General features: G+C 41.9%; 1 protein-coding gene across 5 annotated transcripts; it reads right to left on the minus strand.

Moving 5' to 3' along the window:
- Nucleotides 1-4,149: 4,149 nt before the first annotated feature.
- Nucleotides 4,150-16,071, minus strand: nrbp1 (nuclear receptor binding protein 1). 5 transcript variants are annotated; one of them, XM_084700380.1, is made up of 19 exons: nt 15,543-16,066; nt 15,191-15,284; nt 14,479-14,735; nt 14,247-14,369; nt 9,890-9,991; nt 9,706-9,795; nt 9,325-9,365; nt 9,128-9,222; nt 7,440-7,523; nt 7,305-7,363; nt 7,043-7,141; nt 6,821-6,953; nt 6,627-6,717; nt 6,390-6,440; nt 6,135-6,270; nt 5,925-5,978; nt 5,772-5,835; nt 5,635-5,690; nt 4,150-5,555 (listed from the first exon to the last, which is right to left on the minus strand). In XM_084700380.1, exons 3-19 carry the CDS (start codon nt 14,707-14,709, stop codon nt 5,460-5,462), a joined length of 1,605 nt encoding a protein of 534 aa, XP_084556506.1. In that variant the 5' UTR covers nt 14,710-14,735; nt 15,191-15,284; nt 15,543-16,066; the 3' UTR covers nt 4,150-5,459. The 5 variants fall into 5 exon arrangements, with proteins under 5 accessions (XP_084556506.1, XP_084556507.1, XP_084556508.1 ...); XM_084700381.1 differs by having other exon boundaries at nt 14,479-14,732; nt 15,191-16,067; XM_084700382.1 differs by lacking the exons at nt 15,191-15,284; nt 15,543-16,066 and adding an exon at nt 15,030-15,178.
- Between the last annotated feature and the right edge of the window lie 8,829 nt (nt 16,072-24,900).

The raw sequence follows: 24,900 nt of genomic DNA on the forward strand, positions 1-24,900 counted from the left end.
AGCACCTCCAAATCTGAGGCCATGGTTATCGACCGGAAAAGGGTGGAGTGCCATCTCCGGGTCGGGGAGGAGATCCTGAACCAAGTGGAGGAGTTCAAGTATCTCGGGGTCTTGTTCACGAGTGAGGGAAGAATGGAGCGCGAGGTCGACAGGCGGATCGGTGCGGCGTCCGCAGTGATGCGGGCTCTGCATCGGTCCGTCGTGGTGAAGAAGGAGCTGAGTCGAAAGGCGAAGCTCTCTATTTACCAGTCGATCTACGTTCCTACCCTCACCTATGGTCACGAACTATGGGTAGTGACCGAAAGAACGAGATCGCGAATACAAGCGGCCGAAATGAGCTTTCTCCGCAGGGTGTCCGGGCTCTCCCTTAGAGATAGGGTGAGAAGCTCGGTCATCCGGGAGGGGCTCAGAGTAGAACCGCTGCTCCTCCGCGTCGAGAGGAGCCAGCTGAGGTGGCTCGGGCATCTGATTAGGATGCCTCCTGGACGCCTCCCTGGTGAGGTGTTCCGGGCACGTCCCACTGGGAAGAGGCCCCGGGGAAGACCCAGGACACGCTGGAGGGACTATGTCACTCGGCTGGCCTGGGAACGCCTCGGGGTCCCCCAGGAAGAGGTGGTGGAAGTGGCCGGGGAGAGGGAAGCCTGGGCCTCCCTGCTTAGGTCGTTGCCCCCGCGACCCGATCCCCGGACAAGCGGAAGATGACGAGACGAGAGACGAGAATCCTTTTACAGTTCTAAATTCAGAATACAAGCGATCAAAATATTTGTCAGACAAGTGGGAAACGGTAGAACCTGTCGAATGTGTTATTGGCTCCAGATTCGACACAAGACGAAACAAACAGACTGGAACATATGATCAGAAAGTAGTTCAGGATAAATTCATGTATGTTCCAATTTTATCTACATTGCAGTCAATTTTTAAAAGTCAACATGTTGCAGGAATGTTGCAAAGCTCAGGAACTGGCAACTCAAGACTTGGAGATATTTGTGATGGTTCATTTGTTAAGAACCACCCACTGTTCTCAACAGAAAGGCACACTGTGCAGATCCAGATGTTTTATGATGATTTTGAGGTTGCAAACCCTCTGGGCTCGAAGCGAGGTATTCATAAATTGGGTGGTATATATTTTACTTTAAGGAACTTCTCTCCAAAATGGAATTCTTGTTTGGCTAATATCCACCTGTGTGCCTTGTTTCATGTTCAAGATCTGAAACGGTATAGTTTTAGTGAAATTCTTGCTCCTATTGTTCGAGATATTAAAGTTTTGGAGAGTGATGGGATTGAGATTCCTTTATACAGTGGTCGTGTACGTGGCAGTGTAGTACAGGTTACTTGCGATAATCTGGGTTTACATGGTTTGTTTGGTCTGGTGGAATCTTTTAACGCAAGGTACTGTTGTAGGTTTTGTTTAGCAGAAAAAGATGACTTTCAGACAGAATTCTCTGAAGATTGTTCCAAGATAGTGTTGCGTACCAAAGAAAACTATACTGCTCACTGTCAAGAAATGACCAGGAATCCATCTCTTCTTTATGTTTTTGGTGTGAAAAGACCATGTTTATTGAACTCCTTAAAGTATTTTCACACAACAGAGAACTTTTCAGTTGATGTGATGCATGATGTGTTAGAAGGGGTGGCCCAGTACGAATTGAAGTTGTTATTTTTGTATTTGAAGGAAAAGCATTTAACATTAGGAGAATTGCATTTAAGAATACAAAGTTTTGATTATGGATTCATGGAGAGAAACAATAAACCAGTGGCTGTGAATTTATGTGAAGGATCCAATGATCTGGGACTGAATGCAGTTCAGTCATGGTGCCTTCTGAAGAATGTTGCCCTTATCTTTGGAGACTTGGTAACTTCTACTGACCAACACTGTGAACTACTTCTTTTGCTACTTCAAATAGTAGACATTATATTCTCTCCCATGTTATCTAAAGGTTTATGCGTTTACTTAAAACATTTGATTGTGGAACACCATAAACTGTTCAAACTGTTGTTTCCTCAGAAGAAACTTTTACCAAAGCACCATTTTCTTATCCATTATCCCCGCTGCATACAAAAAATTGGACCTGTTCTTCATAGTTGGTGTATGCGGTATGAAGGCAAGCATAATTTTTTCAAAAAACAAATTAAATCGTTTAAAAATGTTACTAAAACATTGGCAAAAAAACATCAGAATTATATGGCACACCATTGGCAGTCTTTAACAACTTTTAATTGCTTAGACATAGGTCCAGGGAAAATGGTGTCTTTAAACATGGTAAAAGGAGGTTGTGAAATTGCTATGGCAATGCAGGTGCCCAGCAGCACTCAGGTTCTTAAAGTGCATTGGGCTAAATATCACGGGTATGTTTATCGCCCACATCTTGTTATCTGTGGAAAAATTGAATCTGAAATACCTCTACCTTTGAAATTGAATCTGTTGTTCTATTGCATGAAAGATTGTTATTGCTCACTCTGCCTTTAGCTACTGTAGCTTTTCAGGAACATTTTCATGCATATGAAGTGACCAGGTCAAAACATGGTTTTCTTTACTTCTATGTTGATAACTTACTTTATCATAGGCCCTTTGACATACAAATGTCATATGGAACGAACGACACAGCTCTATATGTGGTTCCATATTGCTTTCTCTGGTGAGCATGTGATTTCTGATGTAATTGATGTCAAAATAGCCTACAGTTACAATAAATACTGGTATGGTTACCTGTTTGCTTCTTATCTTCATTACATTACAGTAATTCAATAACACTGTCATGCCATTGCGTTTTAAAATAACACTATGTATATATACAAGAAAATCATACAAATCAATATTTTGTACATTTCAGTGTTAATTTTAACACTTTCCTTGTGATATATCCACTCTGAAAAGTGTCAATATATTACTCAGAGGAGTGTGATTAAACCACAGTGTTAAATATGTGTACACATTTCAGTGTAAATTCTAACACCATTTTGAGTAGAATTAACTCTGAAAAATTAACACTGACCAAAGAGTAAATTTAACACTATTTTCGAGTGGGACCAAATATTATCTGAAACAGAGTTAAATTTAACTTTGTAGGTGTTGAATTAGCACTCTTGTTTTTACTGTGTAGGCCCTTCCCATGTGTCCGTAATCGTATAGTACAGAGTAGCATATCCGGCCTTTGGCGTGACTTGGTGCTTAACCAGACATTCCTGTAACACTGACCCAACGGAAAAACGATGATTTACCACGTATATTCTAATTTTCTTATTCTCATCAGTTCAACATTGATAGAAAATCAACGTAAATAGCCTACATAGGCTACAACATTTAGCCTACTGCATTAAACAATGATGAACAATGCTTTGATAGGCTATGCACCATAGCCGTTAAATGTATGGATGTTAGTTTGTGATTTCAAATGTTTAGGCATCAGGCATAGGCCGAGTATATTTATCATAGCAATATAATTGTTAACAGTAGCCTACTACTATTGCAAAACTAACCTAAATCCGCCCCCCATTTCCCCGACACAAAACCCATGTTAAAAAGTTAGCACTATAGTGCTACTGGATGTTTTCATTAATAGTAGGCTAGGCTATTTATTTTAAACAATGTCAAAAAAGTCAATTTAGATTTGTTTAGAGGGTATTTTTTTGTATCAACAAAGGTCTACTTTCACGACGTCAATCATGGCGTGTCATTTTACTTTCATTGAAGCGGTGGATGAGGGAGCTGTCATTGTACACGATTTAATAAAGGGGATGTTCTTTCTGGAAGAAGTCATGTGGCCGTGTGCATTGCATTGCCGTGGTGGATCGTATGATCCATGTTTTACCTATCGGGCTGTTAAAAAATAGGGTGCACGCGCAATTAGCTTGACTACGTAAATCTGACTTGTGTAAATCTGCTGGTTGTGAATTATTATTGTTGTTTGCTTTCCTCCAGGTACACTCTAGCACTTTCGAGGTTCATGTTGTTTAATTTGTAATGTTTAACTACATGCTCTTCTGGTTCTTCCCATTGGCACTTATTTGCTTTTCACAATGTTTGCTTCATTTTTTAGCTACTCGCAATGTTTTTGCGTCTCGTTGTTTATGATCATTGACCTATGCACTTTTTTGTAAAACTCTCTCTTGGAAGTCGCTTTGGATAAAAGCATCTGCTAAACAAACAAATGTAGGTGTTTTATTTGTTTATTTCAGGTGTAGTTAAAAAAAAAATATATATATAGGGGAGAGATGCTGCAGGAGCAGATGCAGCAAAGGTCCAGCATTACTAACAGTAAACGAGACACGCAGTAGAGCCCAGCGATACATAACCTGACATATGCATGTACGAGTGACTATAAATTGACAGAAGGTACAATGGATCAACAGCATATAACCCACTGACTCTCAATACAAGTTTGAACCTAACTGGAACATCTTAGATACACACACCCATCCAAAAATGTAGAAACAAAAGGTACAGCATTTGAAAGGTACATAATTGAAACTTTATAGTAGTGCAAACTATCATCGAGTTGTGCCTCGATTTAGGGGAAAGTGTGTCGTCAGAGTGGATGGCCCATATGAGTATCTGTGATGAAAAGTAATGCCAATAATACAAGCATTCCAACCCATACATTTGATCACTTATTTGAAGTTAAAAAAAAAAACAATTTTAAATCACCGATGTTGGCACAAGAACACAGAAAGAACAACTAGGTGTGTGGTTAATCTTTGGATTATGTAGACTATAGTAAAATAATGTACCACAAAGTGGAAGGCCAATTAATTTCTTGAAATTCAGGCCAATATGCCAAGAGTATACTCCATTTATGGCACTGACATTTTTTGCTGTATTCCTATTCCTGTAAGAGCAAATATAAGAAGGGACTGTGATAACGGAACTCTCATTTACACTGCAAAACACACTCACTAGAATAACAGCCATCATGCTGAAAGTGTACACTCATGATAGACCATACTGTACTGATAAATACCATCCATTGTTCTAGTGTTCTGACTCATCATAGATTTGCCCCTGTTCAGTAGCTATGGTGGTTCGGGTATGGATGTGGTGATTAGTTAGCTCAGATGTACAGAAATAACATAGTAGAATAAGAAATGTGACAGTAGCATATCCAACACCTTGTGAAGTGAACTTCATTCATCAAAATCAGACGCCTCACAACACCATCAACACACTTGCATACGCAAGGACATGGACTTTGCTCACATACAGACAAACTATTCAACAGATTAAAAACATTCTTAATACTGACTGATATATGGCCTGCCTCTAAAGTTACAACTGGGTTTGTTTCCTCTTCTAAAACAGGAGCAGATGGCTACACTGGAAACAAAGGCAGTAGTAAGTACAAACAGGACAGCCACCTAGTGGCTGAGTCAGGAATATGGTCTGGGAGAAGATCAAGCTTTCCCCAAATCCTTTGAGGGGAGCAACAGAGTCTTGCTAGAGAGGGGGGGGGGGGCATCCTCTGCTAGGAGGAGACTGTGACTGGGTTCAGGGAACCGTTACGGCTATAGAACTTGGTGAAAGCCTCTTCCAGAACTGAAGCCAGTTGCGGCTGATCCCCCTGGGTGTGGAAACAGAGAGAGAACATCAAGAACACGTGCGTTGTGCTTGTGGCCGTGGTGTGATGTTCCTCCCCTTACCTCACTGATGAACCCCAGCTGCACCAGCTCCACGGTCAGCTCCTGCACGTTCTCGTCTGTAGGGACAGAGGCAGAGACGTGAGCTACACCACCAGCCCTAAACCCCTACCAGGAGACATATTGTGGGGATTACTTACTTGGTAACAAATCACAACTCAAATGCCTGTTTAACTTGTCCTCAAGTTTCAGCAACAATGTCAGCTAAAGAGATGAGAGGAATTAAGGTTGGACACAAAAAAGCTACAAACTCCCTTTAAGAAAAAACATTCAGATTTGTGAGACAGTCTTACGTGATGTTTGGCCCCCTCGTCAACAGGTTCTATATTGCACTGCATCTGCATTACCTGCAGAGGAAGGAGGTCAACATAAGTACTTCAGTATTCCAGCCGTAATATTATCAATTAAGTGTGCATTCTATATAATAATTTTGATTTATTCATCATTTCTTGAAACCCCCCATCCAACTTCCCCTCTCCGTCACTGCTGGCTGCAGGTCCTACCTTCCTGGTCTCCAGCTCTGCAGGCTCCGGGGTGGGCGTCTTCACGGAAGGGGGCAAGATGGGGGAGGTGACTGCCTCCTGCTGGGGCTGCTGGGGACAGGGCACCCCAAAGGCTGTCAGGGGGTATATCCCATTCCTGACAGCAGGGAGGAGAATGTGCTCACGGAAGTCTCTATTTACAGTACACATGCTTTGCTGTATGCACAGCTACACTGGTAACCTACACTGATGCACTCTAAAAACAATCACCCATACCTCACATCCTCCAGAAACTTGTCCAGCTCAAGAGCAGGAAACTGGGAGAGCCTATGGCAGAGGAAAATATTGACATGCATAACAATCAGTGTCCTATCAGCAATGGATGCACAACACGCATTACAAAGCAGCTGCCCTCACCCTCCACCCCCACAGTGAAATCATTATGTCCTCCAATAATTAGTTGGAAGAAATCTGCCTGTTTCAAAAACTAACAGCCGGACATCGAACACTCACTTCAGCTGAACTCCATCCTTGCACTCTACAATCACAAGGTTGGGGTCCATGTTCTTGGTCATCTCCTCTAAAGCGTTCTCTGGAATCATGTCTGCAAGATACACATCGTCTTTAATAATGTGTGTTTGTGTGGGCTGGGACAGTGAGAATGAAAGTGAGAGAAAGAGTGAGAGAGTGTGTGTGTGGTTCCTCACGCTGGTGGCTAACAATGCAGTGAGCGGCCAGCAGCTTGAGTAGGGGCACCTCAAACAGGGCTTGGTGGAACAGCAGCTCTCTGGGTGTGGGCCGCTGGAGGGGGGCTGCCTCCAGACACTTCTGAATGAACTCCTGCAGGACACGCACACAATGAACCGGATTGTGTGTGTATGTGAATGTGTGTGTCGGCAAAAATGGCAAAACACTTGTGCTCCACACACCCTCTGTAGAGGGTCCTCCAAAGACTGAATGGCACTGGTGATGGCTTCTTGAGACACGTAGGAAGACTCGCCATTACTCTGGATCTCCAGCACGGCCATCTGACGACACACAACGCAGACATGAAAATGGGGCCTTCACAGCAAGACAACACACTCCAACACAACAGACACAGCTTAATTTGACACTGGATTGACATTAGTTAAACTCTTAACTAGGGGGAAGGGAGTCTATGATCCTCCTGTCAGGGAACTCTCCATTCACCTCTAAGGCACACATCCCAAAGGAGTAGATGTCCACGGCTGTGGTGACATCAGCCACCGCTGGGGAGAACACAAACACACGTTAATGCCACGTCTCAGTGTCCATAGCCACCTCAGTAGAGTGGGGGACTCATACCTCCGTACTCTGGAGCAAAGAAGTGGAGGCTCTTCTGCTCCTCCCGGCAAGTCTTCACATGGTTGTTGATGGTGTCGGGGGCCACTGTAGAAACCAACAGTTCACAGTACAGTTAGGGAATGTGGGGCCTGGATACTCGGCGTGGCCACTAAAGTTGGCCTTATTTCGTTTTCACAGGGTTCTTGCAGGTTTCAGTAAGTAAAATTTAAGACCTTTTTAAGACATTTTAAGACCATAAAGATTGCAATTTAAGACCTACACAACGCATTACCCAAAAAATATTAAAATCAAAAGACATTCTGAAAAAAACATGTAATTTCTATGAATGGAATTCATTAAAAAAATCATACATTTATTTTACAGATAAAGCAATCACATTAGTAACCGAATTGAATATTTTTGGGGCAAAGTTTGCAGCGAGCCTCGTACCTGGAGCTGGGTACTGCTTGTAACCAACAGCGGAAATCGCTGTGATCAAGCCAAAGGTGCGTTCGACTTCATGCAGTGCTGGCGTCGTCTGCAGCCGGCTGCGGCGCTGCATGAAGTCCGTCCATGTTGAACACAACTCATGTCTCGTTGAAAGTAATTTTCCACACGTAGCCGAATTTTAACAAACTCTGAGGAAGCGCTGACGTATTTCGCATGCAGGTATTGCAGTTATCACGGGATTTGTAGTTTTATCACCGCGTACGTACCAACACCAATAGGCTATCCTCCAGAAAGAAATACAACACACCAAACCAACGTTCTGAGGGCAGCATTCTGCTGGTTTTGTTTGTAGCAAAGACTCGCTTTGTAGGCTACAACTCTATACTTTTTTGCTACCTTGTAATAACTTTAACCTGCGTTTAACGAGGGTAAAACCTTTTTAAGACCTGACTAAATGACATTTAAGACCTCGGATGAAAATATGGACGTTTTTAAGACGTTTTAAGGCCTTAAATCTAAAGTTCCGAATTTAAGACTTTAAGACTCAGACTTTAGCTTTGTTGCTATATTAATGCTAGAGAGAGCATGAGGGAGGGAAGGTGGGAGAGGGAAAGAGTGCAGCAAAGGGCCTTGGCTGGAATGGAACTTGGGTCGCTGGGGCCAGCCTACGTGGTTGCGTTTTTATTGGGTGAGCCAGGGGGACCCCCAACAGTACAGACTAGGGTGTGTGTATTTGTGCGTGTGTGGGCCTGCGGGGCAGCTGTGTATGAGATATTGAGGGTCTCAGAGGTTATGGCTATAGGGGGGGGACTGGCTAACACCAATACTGTCTTTTTTCCCTTAACCAGGGTTTAATCTATGTTGATTTTCTACATTTCTGCTGCCACGGTATCAGAAATAGGGCTGTAGAAAAGGCTATCAGCACCATTTAAAATAAGTTGTTATGTCAATTATTAATTGGCAGCATTTATGCTATTTAGAACATACTTGAGTGGAAGGGGTGTCTTTAACCTTATTGCTTTAGGGGAAATAGGACAAAAATATGTGCAATATCACATTAGCTATTAGACAGTAGACTATTACATTAACCTGCTCCGAAATACAGTGAACTTTGTTTCGGCTGAGGGGAGGGAGGGGGTTTGTTGTTTGGACAGGCCTGCCCCCAATGCAAAAAAAGAAAAACTAAAGGAAACACAGCTTAACACTTATGGGGGTTTACATTTTCCCCTCAGTTCAAATGACAACTGGGGTCCAATTACCTGAGCCAATCTTGATAAGGCCATTGTGCTGGATGAAAATTGTGTCACAGGTCAGGTTGCCATGGATGATAGGAGGGTCACAAGAGTGCAGGTAACTGGAGGGGACAAGAAGAAGCAAGTGTGATCAGTCAAAAAGAATGACAATATCGGAAAGAGAGTAATCTTGTGTACTGAGCAGTGTAATGTGTGTAACTGACCTGAGAGCAGACAGAATCTGGGTGCACCATCGCTTCCATGCCTGAGAACAGAACAGATTTAAAAAATCCACACCAAAGTCTAAAATACAATTGAAAAGTGGGTATGTTTGAGCTCTCAATGTGTTGCTGCTCTAACGGCCGGTTAATCGGCAGGTAATTACATTTGAAAACATGGCGCAAGCTTAGAATGAACAGAGGGCTTAATAAAATGAGTTACAACAGTTTTTTTCTCAAGACCCTAGGAATGGGACATGGCTGGGTTGTTGCAGCTCAGATCCGGGGGGGGGGGGGGGGGGTCATTAATGAATTTGTTGGTCCTCCATTCTTTTGTGTCAATTTCCCTTGCATCCTCTGTGAAAAACAAAATGAGTGTTACCATACCTTCTCATTCATAGTCTTGTGATTTTTCTTGGTCTTTTTCAGAAACTGTTTTAGACTTCCTGAGGACATGTATTCCGTGATGAAAATGACCTGCAATACACCATACTAAAATTATTATCACAAAACCTTTCTCTGTATTTTCATTTCTAGAATTTATGTTAGTAGAGTGAAGAATTTCCCTTACCCTGGCTCTATTTTCCTTCACATCAGCCCAGTACTTATGAAACTTCACAATGTTCAGGTGCTCCAACTGAATCAAGTTGTCAAAAACGGCTTTGACCTTTTCCTAAAAGTGTTAAACAGAAGGATAATTTATGTTTTTAGGAAAGATACTACTTCATTGATCAGGAAGTAGTCCCTTATCCATGTAATTGGGACTTAAGATCAACACTTGAATCTTAAAGCAGGAGCGTTGCTAGACATAAAACTCTACTGGGGCACAGGCCCCTACTCATTATACATACAGTTCAGGGACGCAAGTTTGATATCAGATTTGGTATGGACATAAAGTGAATGCGAGCGTGCACCAATATTTTTCGCAATAACTTGAGCTCAACAGTTTTTTTAGCTAAATGTAGGCTAATATAATACATTGGTCTCATGTTGTTAATAATGTTTGAGTGGCCTATTATTGAGAAAACGTGTCTTAAGTTTTGTGATGTTTTCTTAGCCTACTTCAATTCTGACTTACGTGCCGAGTCTGACACCTGGACTTAAGTGTGCGCGCTGCAGTGGCTATTATAGCAAGCACAGAAGAGCAAACGGACATGGAATTCTGCAGGCACGCATCAATTCTTGTTTTCGGTTAAACTGCGTTGATTTTACAAGCGTTGATTAGGATACTGTTTTTTTTTCTGGGATTATCAATCTAAATGAATGCACTGACTAATTAAGTAAATAGGTCAAACAAAAACAATTACAGGGGCACACCAGATTTAGTCTAGCGGGGAGTCTAGCGACGCCCCTGTCTTAAAGACAACTTTGCTCTCCAGTCTACAGAAAAGTATAGTATTACTGGATGTTTAACTATTTAATTTAATTAAGATCATTATATCTAAGTCCTTTCATTTGATTGGATATCTTTGTGGGTTTCTTCTGAAGCTGAACAGGCGGAATGTGCAATAGTTTGTTACCCACTACTATACAAGATAAGAGCGTCTGCTTAATGACTAAATGTACTATATTGTAGTTAATAGGTACTTGATGTTGTAGAACAGCTGGACGACTAGCCTGTCTGAGCCAGCCACACTGATAGCTTAGAAACTATCTCTCAGAGAAGGGTAACCAAGAACCACGGGCCAAAACATGGTTTCAACATCCACAGCAAGAAGATTCCATCCAACTGTGAAATTCATTGTTTTCTTAAAGAGCATGGTATTTCCATGCATTTTACTGATGTCAAAAATTACGACGGCATTTTAGGGCCATTGTAGGTAAAAAAATAAAATAATAATATAGCTGCAAGCAGCAATGCGGGTTCCTCTGCAAAATGGCAAAATATTATAAACATGTACACTGTAGAAGATCGAGTCCAAGGGCCTGTACTACAAATCAAGATCAACATGCTCTGGATAACTTTCAGTTACCCGGCAACGCGAAGCCTAACAATCGCAAGTCACGATATGCGGTACTACGACGGCGGTTATTAATTCTCTAACTCAAACCAGATCTTTCCAATCTAGAGACGTGCGCGTTCACAAAGGGGCGGTGTTTGAACCGTATGTCCAATCGCAAACATGGACGAAACAAGAGCCGCATATTTCACGCAAGAGGAGCAGACAATCTTACAAACTTTGTCTGCTCCTCCTGCGTGAAATATTGTAATACAATCATATCAGGAATACAAACATATAATATAGGCAAAATTCAACAAAGTCGCTGCTGCCAATCTGGCAGAAAATAGCAGACGCTGTCAATGCATAAGCTAGACCTACATGACTTATTGAAGATGTGATCATAATTACACATGTACTTTCCACAAAGTTTAACTTTTGTTGCTGTATTATTTTAGTTGCAACCCTGCAGTGGCAACCCTGCAGTGGCAAACAATTGTGGGAGCAAATAAAAAATAAAACCATAATTCAAAACGGTAAGCCAATACTTGTACATATTTGAAGGCCAACAAGTACAAGGCTGAATTGCCTGAACTAGTCCCTTTTTTAGGATATCTATCAGGGTCACCCCATGATGGAAGGAGTGGAAGGGGGCATTTCTTCAGACCCTGGTGGCAGCAGGTTGGAAGCCCAGGCATATGTATGTTTCAAGTAATCTATGTGACCATTTTCATTCAACAATTATTTATGAATATTGTAGGAGTGAAATGTATTACTGTTCTCTGCAGTGACTGTCGTCCCACTGTGCCATACAGAGGTAACAGTGAAACTAATAGTCATAGTCATACGCCAGTATGTATGCCATATGTGGTTGCTGAATATTGATCCAATATACCATTTACTTTCTCAAGTGGAGGTCCTAGATGATCAGGAAAATGTGTTTGCCTGCTCATTTTGGGGGTACACTTTTGAGTTTTATTTACCACTTGCAACACAGATGGTGAGAGTGTGTGAACGTGTGGCTGTGATTGAAGTCTCTGTAATGACTTGGTGGTGGTCTCAACATAAGACACAAGTCCTTAAAGTGCTCATTTCAAATATGACTCAATTGATTAAATTGCTATGGTGTTAAACTCAGCAGGAAGAGGAACGTCTTCCTCCCCCTGAGCCTAGGGCCTCCACTTCAAGGCCAAGACAAAGACACAAGGTATAAGCAATGAACCTTGTAATATTCAAATGGACACCTTCAACTTTGACCAAGTGTGCCTTGGAAAGGGACAATGTTCTTTTGTTTCAGGTTGGAGCAGACAATGTGAGGGGCCCTGTATAAAAGAACCCTGGAGCTCGATTATAAGAGGCTTTTAATTTAAAAAAAACAAGGCTGGAGACAGAAAAACTGGAATATGAGAAGAGATAGTAATTGACTGAATGAATGACACTAAACTGAGTTACACTGAGTTACATTTTTCTGTGTTGCTAGGGAAGGGAGAACACATGAGGATGTATTTGTTAAACTTTGTTTTACGTTTTGGTCTTTTTAATACCTTTTTGTGGCTTTCTTGTTGTGCCTTTTGAATATTTTCTGGGGGTTTTCACCACTCTTTCAATGTCCTATTTATTATTTTTGAAAACTGCTATAAAAGTGAACGAAACATCAAAATTACAATGGTGCCCCCCCCCACCCCCCCCCCCACCCCACAAAAAAACAAGTACACACTCAACTTTCCAAGCTCGCCGTGGGTGCCCTTTCCTATCTCAGTGGCCTGACAAACTTTGACAGTAGGCTAAGTAAACTTAAAATGGCCTCAAAAAGACAACAGGAGTCAGGGGCAGAAAAAGAAATAAACTGTGAGATGATGCTTGTGCATCACTTTCAGGTAAGTCCATGTTTAATTATTGTTAAATACGGGAAATATGCTGCTAACTTATAGTTAGCCTATGCATACACCTCGAACTAGCTGACGTTATTGCTAATTTTAGCACACTCAAATATGTTAGGTGCAAACTAAATTTTGATTTTACTGTTAAACATTATGCATTTGAAATAACTGACGCCAGCTAGATGTTACTTTACTGCACATTCTTTGATGTTTTTATATTCGATTGATCAAATAGTTTTTAAATGAGTAAGAAAGGTGTAGAGCTCCTTGGCTGCATGCTTTCAGTTTTAAATGTTTATAATCAATTTGGAAAACCATGCTAAGAAACGTAAGGGTGGGGCTGAAAAATTAAGAGACAAAAATACATCACCTTCACTAGATAAGGTTTTACCAATTGAAAAACGGCTGTTTATTTTAAATATTTTGTTTATGCTCCAAAAACTATTATGCACTCAAAAAAAGGCCCCAAAATTTCTCTTGCGCACATTGCGCGCTCGCATTAACTCCGTAACTATCAAACACAGAATGTGGATGCATTGACAGGGCAGCTTTGGTGGTGGTTGGGGGGGGGGCATCATAAAGGAATTATGCGTAGGGCACCAAAATGGCTAGCAGCGGCACTGATGGCGAGCACGAAATGGATGCCAATAATATTCTGAATGGAAAGTTTACTTTTTAAAAGTTGCCAAATGGTTCCATTGACAAGACCAAAGTGATCTGTGTGTTTTGTCATTGTGAACTGAGCTATCATCGCAGCACGTCCAGTCTGAAAAATAATGGGACATTTGAATCTGAAAAATAATGGGACAAAAATAAATCAAGGGACATTTAGAATAGGGGGATGTGGAGGTCTAGGGGTCTGAGATTAATAATTGTATCTATTCATAAAACCCTAACCCACAAAGGAAATCTATAATTCCAGGAATCTGTGTGCCACCAATTTTATCACAGGCACTGTGCACTAGTGTATTTAATGTAAAAATAGTGTAGCCTTATGTCATCTAATGTGTATTAACATCACAGTGAAGAGGGTTGAAGGGAAGTTTTTAAATATAGCAACATTACAGAGAATATTTTTGTTCTTATGCAATAATCTATGTGGACACACCTCCTGCAGTTTGAAGTTCTTTCTCTCTGAAAACATAACCTCATTCCACACCACCTCCACGCCCTCTTCAGTGTCCATGGCCAAGTACGCATTGTCAATGCCTGGGACATTGCGCTGATTCACCTAAAACAAATAGAGCAAATGCTGTAATGTCCTTCTTTTGCATGTCAAATGCAAATCTTGTAGATAAGCTCATTAATGTATCCAAAGGTGTGTAATAGGTCGAGTGTACCTCCTCTCTGCGTTTCTGCCAGCGTCCACATGGGCTTTCCTCCAGAATCTCTGACTCATCTTCACTTTCCTCTTCCTCATCTTCAGTCGCCGCAGTTGGGGGAGGTTGTGTCAACGTGGATGCTGGGGGGGAAACTGATGACACACTCTGCGTGGTAGAGGCAGCAGCCCCTGACTCCGGTATCCCCTCCTGTACGGAGTCCGCAGCCTGCTTTCCTTCTCCCTCTAACATAGCTTACTTTCAGGCTTGACTGCCTGCTGCAAAATAAAAATGTGTAGGTTAAGGTACAAATCTGAAGCGTAAGAAAGTACCATTGTCAGTAGTTAAACTACGCTTGCTAACTACTACCCCCTGCATTAGGTTATAACATTGTCACAGTTTAATACAATATTTCAAATAGTGCGTCGTAGAATTACATGGCTTGGCGTGTCAGCTAAGAAATTGCATTTTAATTGTATAACATTGTATAACTTTGATTCAAATGCTTTACAACATGTAATTAGCCACCAGGGAAACACAATTTGAAGCCGTAAAAATGAATGTGCACTTACATATGCTTAATACATCTAGCAAAGAGGTCCACTTGGGATTGTTGTTAGCTAGTTAGCTAGCTCTAGCTTGCTGAGCCAAGACTCTTAGCTAGCTATTTAGCCCGATCGTCTGGCTAGATAGCTAGACTAGCTGTTCGGCTCTTATGTCAAATGTAACGCACCTCTTTAAATTGTAGTGTGTTGCCAGGTCCGCCACCAAGGACTTGACGCGTTGAAAACAACTATCCTTTGTCGACGAGGTGAAACTGACTTTGACTGGAAAATTACAGATAATGATGGTGTTAGCTAACCACCTAGCCAGCAAAAGAGTGGTCTCTGTTGGCTAGCCAATTTGGTCAAGTCGTCTTTATCCTAGAAGAATTTGACCGGCAGAGACGCCGCTGCACAAGCTCTGCAAACCAGGGCGGCGTTGGATTAGCACCAACCACACTACTGTTGATATAAAACTACGACACTTTATCCGAAATTATTGAAATCTTCCTTTACTAGTGATATTATATAAATAACCCTAACCATGTAATCCCATAAACACAGCCAGAATGTTGCCAGCGATGTAGTTCTAAATCTAACCGTTTCTACACCTGCGCGACAATGGCGGTCAGCATTTCACACAGCACACTAAGCACAGCAAGCACTAGAAAGGGAAATTTCGTTTTGCGTCAAACATCACGCCAAAACGCTGAGCAAAATGGGTAATTCAACACACGAAGGGCACCCCAAGAGACACGAAGTATTTAGCCTACTTGCTACTAGTGAGGATAACTATCCTCTATAGAGGACATTAAATCATTAACACTAACCAAACAGAACACTTAAGATAAAACACAGATTTTAGGTTGGAAAAAATGTGTTACATTCCATATAGTTTGTGTTCAATAAAGATAGTTTGCCGCTAGAGGTCAGTGTGATATTTCAAGTTTCTACTTGAGACGGTGGTCCTGCAACATTGTAGTCGTAGGCTCAAGGCTGGTCAAGGAATGTTCTGCTGTTATCAGAGAATGTTTAGAGAACCATATAGTCTCGTCCGCGTTGCCGGCCAACGGAGTCGAACGTCGGCACATGGCGGCCATTTTGCTACAGTCAACTCGCTCACCCATAACATTCGGTGGATGCTACATGTACTTTTAAAATAACCTTAACTTGCTCAATTTTCAACCGATTTTCAAACGGTTTGGTTTTTTCAACGTCAGAGATGTGTTTGTAAATATATTTATATGTATTAGTGCTGTCAAACGATTAAAATATTTAATCGCGATTAATCGCATTAATGTCATAGTTAACTCGCGATTAATCACAATTAATCGCACATTTTTATCTATTCTAAATGTCCCTGATTTCTTTTTGTCCCAATCTTTTTTCAAATTTTAATGCTCTTATCAACATAGAAAAGTGGTTCGGATTGCTTTGTGCAAATATTTTTTTTATTGAAAACAACATTGCAATCGCCTGGCTTTGACGAGGGGGCAGAGAATTCGCATCAGCTGTGTGCTTGGCCATCAAGTGGTATTTCAGACTGGACGTGCTGCGATGATAGCTCAGTTTACAACGACAAAACACACAGATCACTGGTCTTGTCAATAGAACCATTTGGCAACTTTTTAAAAGCAAACTTTCCATTCAGAATCTTATTGGCATCCATTTCGGCATCTCGCGCTCGTCATCCACTCAAAATGTAACGTTAGCCTACTACCAGAGAATGTCTAATATCCGTAAACGGGCTCTGCTACTACTCTTTAGCCAGCTCGCAAGCCAAACGAGTGTTTGGCGTGCCTGTTGTTTTGTTTCCGGTCTAGCTAGATCCGGTGTGGTGTTGTAGTTTTTCTAACGTCGGTAGTTGTTGCAACAGCATGTGAAAAAAACTACAAAGTTTGCTAATCGCGCGATAAAATAATTGACGCCGTTAATTTGGGTTTGCGTTAACGCCGTTAATAACGCGTTAAACTGACAGCACTAATATGTATATATGTATATATGTTTATTTGAGAGGTTATGCAGTGGCATAACGACATCTCTGAAATCGAAAGGACATACTCGTTCATTCAACTTTTGACTTAAAATCCATGTTGAAAATGTAAAAACTACTATCAAATGTGAGATTTCTACGACAATCAGGTGAAAGGGACAAATGTAGCCGTTTACCTCCATTGATTCACATCCATTTTGCACACGACCGCGAGAATGTCTAATATAGGGAGAACCATATATAAACACTGTGTCTACTACCGCGCACTTTACGAAGTACACTGCAATACAGTGCACTGCAAAACAGTGCACTTACATATTCAGTGCACTCCGTCGCTGCTAAGTTTCTGAAATGGAACACTTAGGTTAAATACTTCGCGGAAGTGACGGACGCAAATCTGCTCGCGACACCCGCAAAACCTGCCTAAATGAACGCGCTTCTCCACCCCAATGGGCCTGACGTTGTCATACTCATAATTCTAGTCAGAATATGAGTCTGAGAACTCTCCGTTGGGCTTTGACTACGGGCGTGTTTCAAACGAGCCTGGAAAACAAATGCCTCTTCGCTCAATTCGATAGACATACAACCAATCAGAGCAACGTAATAGTTTGTTCAAAACTAATTCAACTTAAGCGCTCTTATGTGACATGGGTGATTACGTTACTGTTGATCATCTGTCCATCATCGTATAAAGCCCGCCCTGGCAATTTCATTGGTACGCCCAGATTCGGGTTTTCTGTAGTTGTTTCCCAATACGAGACCCTCGAGACCCAACTTCCCGACCACATTTTTTTATGGGCGGGGAGAAGTTGGGCTGGCAGCCAGGCTAACCCCAAGTGGAAAAAGCTGCCCAAAAGCCTCCTCCTCTTCCGCTACGTAGCCAAGATGGCATCCGTTTAGGGCGAGTAGTGACCATCGTTGTACACTGTTTTTTTGGACCGTTTGCAGTGTGCCATCCGGGTACTTTCAGTGCACTGAATTCTTCCGGTTTTGTGAGTGAAGCACCCTAAGTACTGAAAGTCAGTGCTCGAAGTGCACAAGTGCGCGGTAGTAGACACAGCCATAATGTCTTATGGCGGAGTCTAGAACGTCCACACATGGCGGCCATGTTGCTACAGTGAACTCGCTCACCCATAACATGGTGCTACATGTACTTTGTAAAAATAATAATTTTTTATTACATAATTATTCATAAGTATGCAGTGGCATAGCTACATCTCTGACATTGATAACCAACCAAACCGTTTAAAAATCGGTTGAAAATTGAGCAAGTTATGGTTATTTAAAAAGTACATGTAGTACCAACCCAATGTTATGGGTGAGCGAGTTCACTGTTGCAACATGGCCGCCATGTGCGGACGTTCTAGACTCCGCCGTAAGACATCTAGTCTACTCTACTATATAAAGTTTTCACTCGTTCGACATTCCAGAGACAGCAACGCGCGCAGGTAGAATACTATACGTGTTGCCTTCCCGGTCTGTTAAAATTGATGCTAAATAAGTAACGCTAATGTTTTTGACGAAAACAACTAGCTAGCTAGGTAGCACCAGCTATCGAACGAGAGAAAACTTTAAATAGTAGAGTGGAATAAACTGGTTTAAATAAGCCTAAATACAAAACTTCCTACCTAGTAACCAGTATAGCAACCATGACAGTTTCCTGCTAGCACGCTTAGATATCTCAAGAATTTCAGGTCGGAATAGCGACGGACGCGTCCTCGCTTCGGAATGGCATTGTGACGTAAGGTAGGACACTATTTGGCCCTAGGACACTATTTGGCCTGACACTGCCACTCTCGGCAAACTACCCGGTTCTGAACTGGTTGCAGTTCCACTCTAGTTCCATATGAGGGTGCTAACGGTCGAGTGCAGAATGAATGGAGGTCAATGGAGCTATACCCCTCAAAATCCACTTTTCTCAGGATACAATTCTTTGTCTAATTGTAATTTGAATGTTGAATTTGAGAGGGGAGGCAAAAAAAATACACACTGCTGGGGTTTAGATTTTTTAAAAGTCGCCTTTCTGTTCTAAAAAGTCTTGAAAATGTCATTGACATCATACACATCATACGACCAGAGCTGCTGTTTTACGGCAAGCTCTGGTCACTTCCTTTTTTGTCTCAAGGCATCGACAACACAGCTGACAGGTTAGGCTCTCCCTGTCAATACACATGCTAGAAAGAGTTTTGGCTTGCTAATGTTGTTGATAATGTTGCTAATGCTCTGACATTCTGATTCCACTTACACTGCCATCAAGCGGGATTTCTGGTCGTAGTCAGTCCTTCACTAACAATGTCAGCATTCATTAGCAGAATGCTAACATGTTATGGGCAACAACGACTCACCCTGTAAGAAATCAAAAGGACAAAAGTACTTGTTCATTCAACTTTCGACCTATAATAGCCTACGTGTTGAACATGCAAAAACTACAATCAAATCTGAGATTTCTCAACGACAATCAGGCAAAAGACAAATTTAGCCGTTTAGCTCCATGGACTCCCATTCAACATGCACTCGCTCGCAATCACCCCCAGTGGAACTTTTGTGGAACTGCCACCAAATTAGGTACAATGGTGCTTAACAGGGAGTGGCAAGGCTCTCCTTAAATAGGCTCTGACCGCGATCACTCCCGGTGTATGGAACGCCGAGTTAGTCAAAATTAAATAAATAAATAGGTAAATAAATACATAAATAAAAATGGCTATGAAAAAAATTCTGAAATTAAAAAAAGATGGCAATAAATATAGCATTATATAATTATATAGCTGAATCCATTTACCAACATCAATAAATAAATACATTGATTTATTTCAAAATGACATTTTGTAAAGACAACATTTATTTATTTAATGGGACTTTTATTTCCTAATGCCACATTTATTCATTTTTTAGACTTTTACACACCACATTTATTTCCACATATATTTCACACCACATTTATTTCCACACCACATTTATTTCTGTGCTGTATTTATTTCCGATCTTGCATGCAAACAAGAGGGGCTTGGTTATCTTCAGACCAACGCAGCTCCACACAAGATCGAAGGCAGATAGGGACACCTAGATTCGGTAGATTATGGAAGACATTAGTCGTGTCAGAGATCGAATGCTGGCCTTATAGATCAAATTGATCAGCATGGCTTGTCAGGATGTATTATTTTGGCACACTTTGTAGATTTTGTAGAGGTACTTTGGCGGATAAGTGCTAAGTCTTAAATGGTTTGAGACTTATCAAGCACCATGTTTCTGTGCAAGACGGCAAGTGTAGAAAGCCATAACAAGAATCTTCCTTTAGGGTTTAGCGTATTTTAATTGTAACGTATTGTCTGGGTTCACAGTGACGATTTAATTAGGCTAATTTGTAAGATTCAGTTTCATAAGGGGCTGTGGTATCGTGGGAAATTTGGCTATTGCCTCAAGACAACCCCAAAAAGGCCTACGCGATTAGCCTACACATTCGGGTATTTTCTGGTGTGCCCACGATAACCAGCTGTTTTCGATGAACCCAGGCCATACAAAATGTTGCTTAATGCCAATAAATTTGTGACTACAACCTTTTTCATCCATGAGCCTGAACAGCTTCAACGGACCAACGATCACGTATTTTTGCTCTAGTGCGATCGAATCCCACTTCATGCCAGCTTGCAACTGTTTTATTTTCTTAGCCTACAGCAGCAAAGATGAGATGCGACTTGAAATTTGCCAATAATGTTGAATGTTGTGTGAATTTGTTACGAATCTGGTGATAGAGGCCAACTGCAGCTGCTGCTGTTAGGTGGACGCGCAGCTCACATGCTTACAGAAACCAGGTAGTCTGGAAACCAGGGCGATAACACCGCGGGTGTCCAGCACCTGTGCTAAGGGGATAGCTGTAGAGCTACCTGTATGGGGGGTGACAGTGGCATTGCACTGCCGAAAAGCATATTTCAGCGGCTCATAACAAATGTTCCATTGTAATGATAATATTTTTAATAGTAAAAACAATTACTGCTTTTATTGTTTTTACTGTGTGCTTATTTTACTGTAAAGCTGACATAGACATTAATATAATTCATATCAAACTACTGCATGTGTATGGGTTCGGCGAGAAAACCAGCTAGTTAACAATATCGGTATATCCCACTGAAGGCAGAATCACCGGGTCGTCACAGATCCAAGTAGAGGGAGCTAACTGGTAGGGATCTGAACCGCCAATAAATCCAAATTTCTCAAAATATCTACCCTTTTCTTGTGGTCCAAGTCCTTCCCTATATGCCTTTGGATCTTGGACGCGTTTTGATGACCATTTCAGTCATTTAGACATGGGTACAGTTGTACCAAAGACTATAGAATATACGTTCTTTGGTTTTACTCCGTTCAGTTGTTTAAAACGAGTGCCTCCAATATGGCCGCGCATCCGGGTACCGCCCAGAACCTGACGTTGGTGAAAACCCTCTATACAATGTAGACAAGCTTTTCCCACAATGTCTGTGTCGTCTCTGCCTTTTTATCATTGGTTCCCAATGGGAGTGATGGCTACCTTTAGTAGCCCACGTGTGAGGACTTGGTCTTTGATAGCTGCAAAGCTAACAATCACTGCCACCGCTACGTCTTCCTGGGTGGCATTTAAGACTTCAATATCTATGTTCTGTGTAGAGCACTTATCCACCCAAGTACCTCTACAAAATCTACAATGTGTGCCAAAATAATACATCCTGACAAGCCATGCTGATCAATTTGATCTATAAGGCCAGCATCTGATCTCTGCATAGTTAATATAACTAGAGACAGCTACTTCTGTTTTCCAAGATGGGTCCCCATTCATTTCTATGAAAGGTGCTCAGTGGCGCAGTAAGGCAAGCGAGAGCGCCAAATGGACCGCGCTATCTTTCCAGACCGACTCGTCCGTTCTTGCGCAAAAGCTTGTTCCTACCTCCGAAACTCGTGCATGCTTGCAACTAGCTGTACACGTCAAACTTTGCGACAACCAGTCGCGAGCTTGTGAGCTGGAGCTAAGGCATTGCAGAAAACTGTCAGAATGTGGTCCGATCAAGAAGCAGATACATGTGAACTTTATGAAAATAATTACTATTAGTACTGTAGTACTAGCTATACGTGCACTACCTATACGTTGTTCTATTTGCTTCGTGTTTTTTGTTTGACTGCTTAAGTATTGTGTCGGATTAAAGAAACTGTAAACTTGAATATCTGGCTCTGTCGTTGTTCTATCTAGCTCAGACGGCAAAACAAGCTAAATTAAGCGTATGTTATAATGATGATGAGTGTTGCTTACTATTACTAGTTTATTGTTAATGCCATCGTTATGGTGTTACCTTGTAATAGAAAATTACTATTCTTTAAGATGTCTATAATATTCTTTGGCATAGAACAATTATTGCTGAGGTTTTAACTTCTGTAAAAATGGCATAACCTTTTAGCCTAAGACAGTATTGCTGAAGTTTCCGTTTGCTGACAAACGTCTAACAATATGACTGTTTGACCCTGGTTGTTTTGCCCATACTCCAGGGGTGTTTTTGCTGACAATTTCTGCTTCTGTCGTCTCAAGCTCTGTTTTTTAATATTGAGCATCTGTATTCAGTTCTGCATCCTATTTCCCTTTTTAACTTTCTGTTATTGAAGAATTCCTCTTTTTATAGACATGAACTATTGAACTAATGATATAACTGTCTGGAATTACTGTATAAAAGAGTGTTCAGATCATGACACCTTTAGAGAGCCCTTCTACTCCAGACATAATTTATGATACTGTTTTGGAATTGCTCCTCCTTGATTTCAAGAATAAACAGATAAAGACAAATTCTTCTGACTTCAGACATTCAATCATAGAAAATTCCACCACAAACTTGACGTCACGAACAAGATTCCACGAGTGATCGTCGGGAGCGACGCGGACGGGGACTGATCATCCCAAACAAAGTTGTTTGGTCTCCAAAACCTCAACATTTTCAAAGAGAGGGGAGGACTGGCCGTTGCGCCCCCGATTGTCACCGCTGGAATTTTGACCTGTTATGACATCTTCAAAATCATCAAAAGTTAAACGGTGAGAAATATTCATAACTTTTTAAATTTGGAATTTGGTACAGAACAGTCAGGCTTGACACCGTAGGCGTTTTCCTCACTTCCTTTACTGGTTGTGGAAAAAATACGAACCAGACTCTTCCCGGGGAAGAATTCCTTTATACTTGTTGTGGAAAGAACAAACCAGACCTTACAGAGACATCTGTATTGAAATATCAGTGCACTGCCCATTGAAGTAACGATGGGAAAGTAAACAGGTTGGACCTGTTGAGGGTCCTATAGTGGACCAGATGAGGAAGAGATATGGTGAAGAGAGCCTGGATTGTTTGCATGTCTGGTCAGAAAAGTTTGGTTTTCCTGTAAACGGATCCTTTAGTACAAACCAGCTGAGTCAATAAAAAAAAAATTATGGAACAAGAAAGTGATTTAAGAGGAAAAAAGAAAGTGAATATGAAAGATTTAGAAATGGTTGAAAAACACAAGAAATGTTTTGAGTTGTGGAACAAAGAGTCTAGGGAGGGGAGTAGGGAGAGATCCAGACTTCAGAAGGTATTGAAAGGTGAACCAGAAAAAATTTTGGATGAAGAGATAGGGAAATGTCCACCATACATGCCGGCGCACACGCACTCGCACATGTCTTCTGCTTTGTACCCACAGTTGAGTGCCACGAGGCTGCGCTCGGACCTGGATTTCCTGACCTCCTGCCCTCCTTCAGCTCCACGACCAGACCACACACAAAACCAACGACAACCCCCACCGCTGAGAGAGGCCCTTCTTCAGCCACAGAAAGAGGAACTCTCTTCTCCAACTAACCGCACCCAATCGGGCCAGATGTATTGACAGGGGAAGTCAACTTCTGTTCAGGCAGCCGACTCCACCACGCCTGTCAACCGCCGCGCAGAAAACACACCACTGCCTCCGGACTCAGACAATGAACTAAGTGCCTTTCCAGTACAGAACTACCCCATGGTGGAGGTCGCGGGACATGACAGCCCCACCATGGTTTTTCGCCCGTGGACTATGTCAGACGTTAGGGAAGCTAGTTCACACCTCCCAGACGTTACTACCTCAGGAGAAGCCTTTGCTGAGGCATTGATTGTGTTCTGGAGTTCAGACCCACTTTAACTGAACTCAGGCGCCTGTTAGGGACAAAAATGAAGGCAACAGACTTTGCAAAGATCTCCAACATCCTTGTGGGTGATGACATCAGGTGTGCTCACATTGAATATGGACATGCGGACAATGCACAGTATGCGAGAAAAGTCACTGACATCGCTACTGTCATAAAGACAGCTTTTCCAACTCGACTGAACATGTCAGCAATAGCAGCATGTAAACAGAGACCTGATGAAGGTACAGACGACTACCTGCACCGCCTCACAGAACATTTCACCACCCACAGCGGCATTGCTCGACCCAACAACACCGACCAGATGACACCCTGGGAAACCCATCTCTGTTCTGCTTTTCTGAATGGCCTGTTACCAGAGATCGCTGCTGCCGTCAAACTCTTCTGTGTCTGTTATGAGGAAGCCCACTTGGATGAACTACGACGACACAGCCGACATAACCAAGCTCAGCTGATGGCCAAGAAACAACAGAGGACCATCAAAGCTGAGAAGGAACTTCATCAAGCCACACTGACTCTTCTTCAGACCGCATCCCAGCAACATGGAGGCAAAGGCGGCTTCAACAAGAAGGGCAGGAAGGGAGAACAAGTGCGCGGTAAAGGAGACAACAAGGGTCGGCATTTCCACAAAGACCCTGATACCTGTTTTAAGTGTGGGGAAAAGGACACTGGGCAAAGGACTGTCCTAATAAGAGGGGGGAGAAGAATGAGTTCTTCCACCAGAAGAACGGCTTTCATTCATCCGATTGACTAAGAGGGCA

The sequence above is a fragment of the Hypomesus nipponensis genome, chromosome 6 (assembly GCF_054491055.1).
Source record: "Hypomesus nipponensis isolate SF chromosome 6, ASM5449105v1, whole genome shotgun sequence".
Taxonomy (NCBI): domain Eukaryota; kingdom Metazoa; phylum Chordata; class Actinopteri; order Osmeriformes; family Osmeridae; genus Hypomesus; species Hypomesus nipponensis.

What these genes read in the sequence shown, in the direction of transcription:
- nrbp1 (XM_084700381.1), bottom strand. Translation starts at nt 14,709, where the DNA reads ATGTTAGAGGGAGAAGGAAAGCAGGCTGCGGACTCCGTACAGGAGGGG. An exon ending in AGAACTTCAAACTGCAGGAG is followed by an intron (nt 9,992 to 14,246) that starts GTGTGTCCACAT and finishes TAACACTTTTAG; the next exon opens with GAAAAGGTCAAAGCCGTTTT. An exon ending in AAGTTTCTGGAGGATGTGAG is followed by an intron (nt 6,271 to 6,389) that starts GTATGGGTGATT and finishes CCCTGCTGTCAG; the next exon opens with GAATGGGATATACCCCCTGA.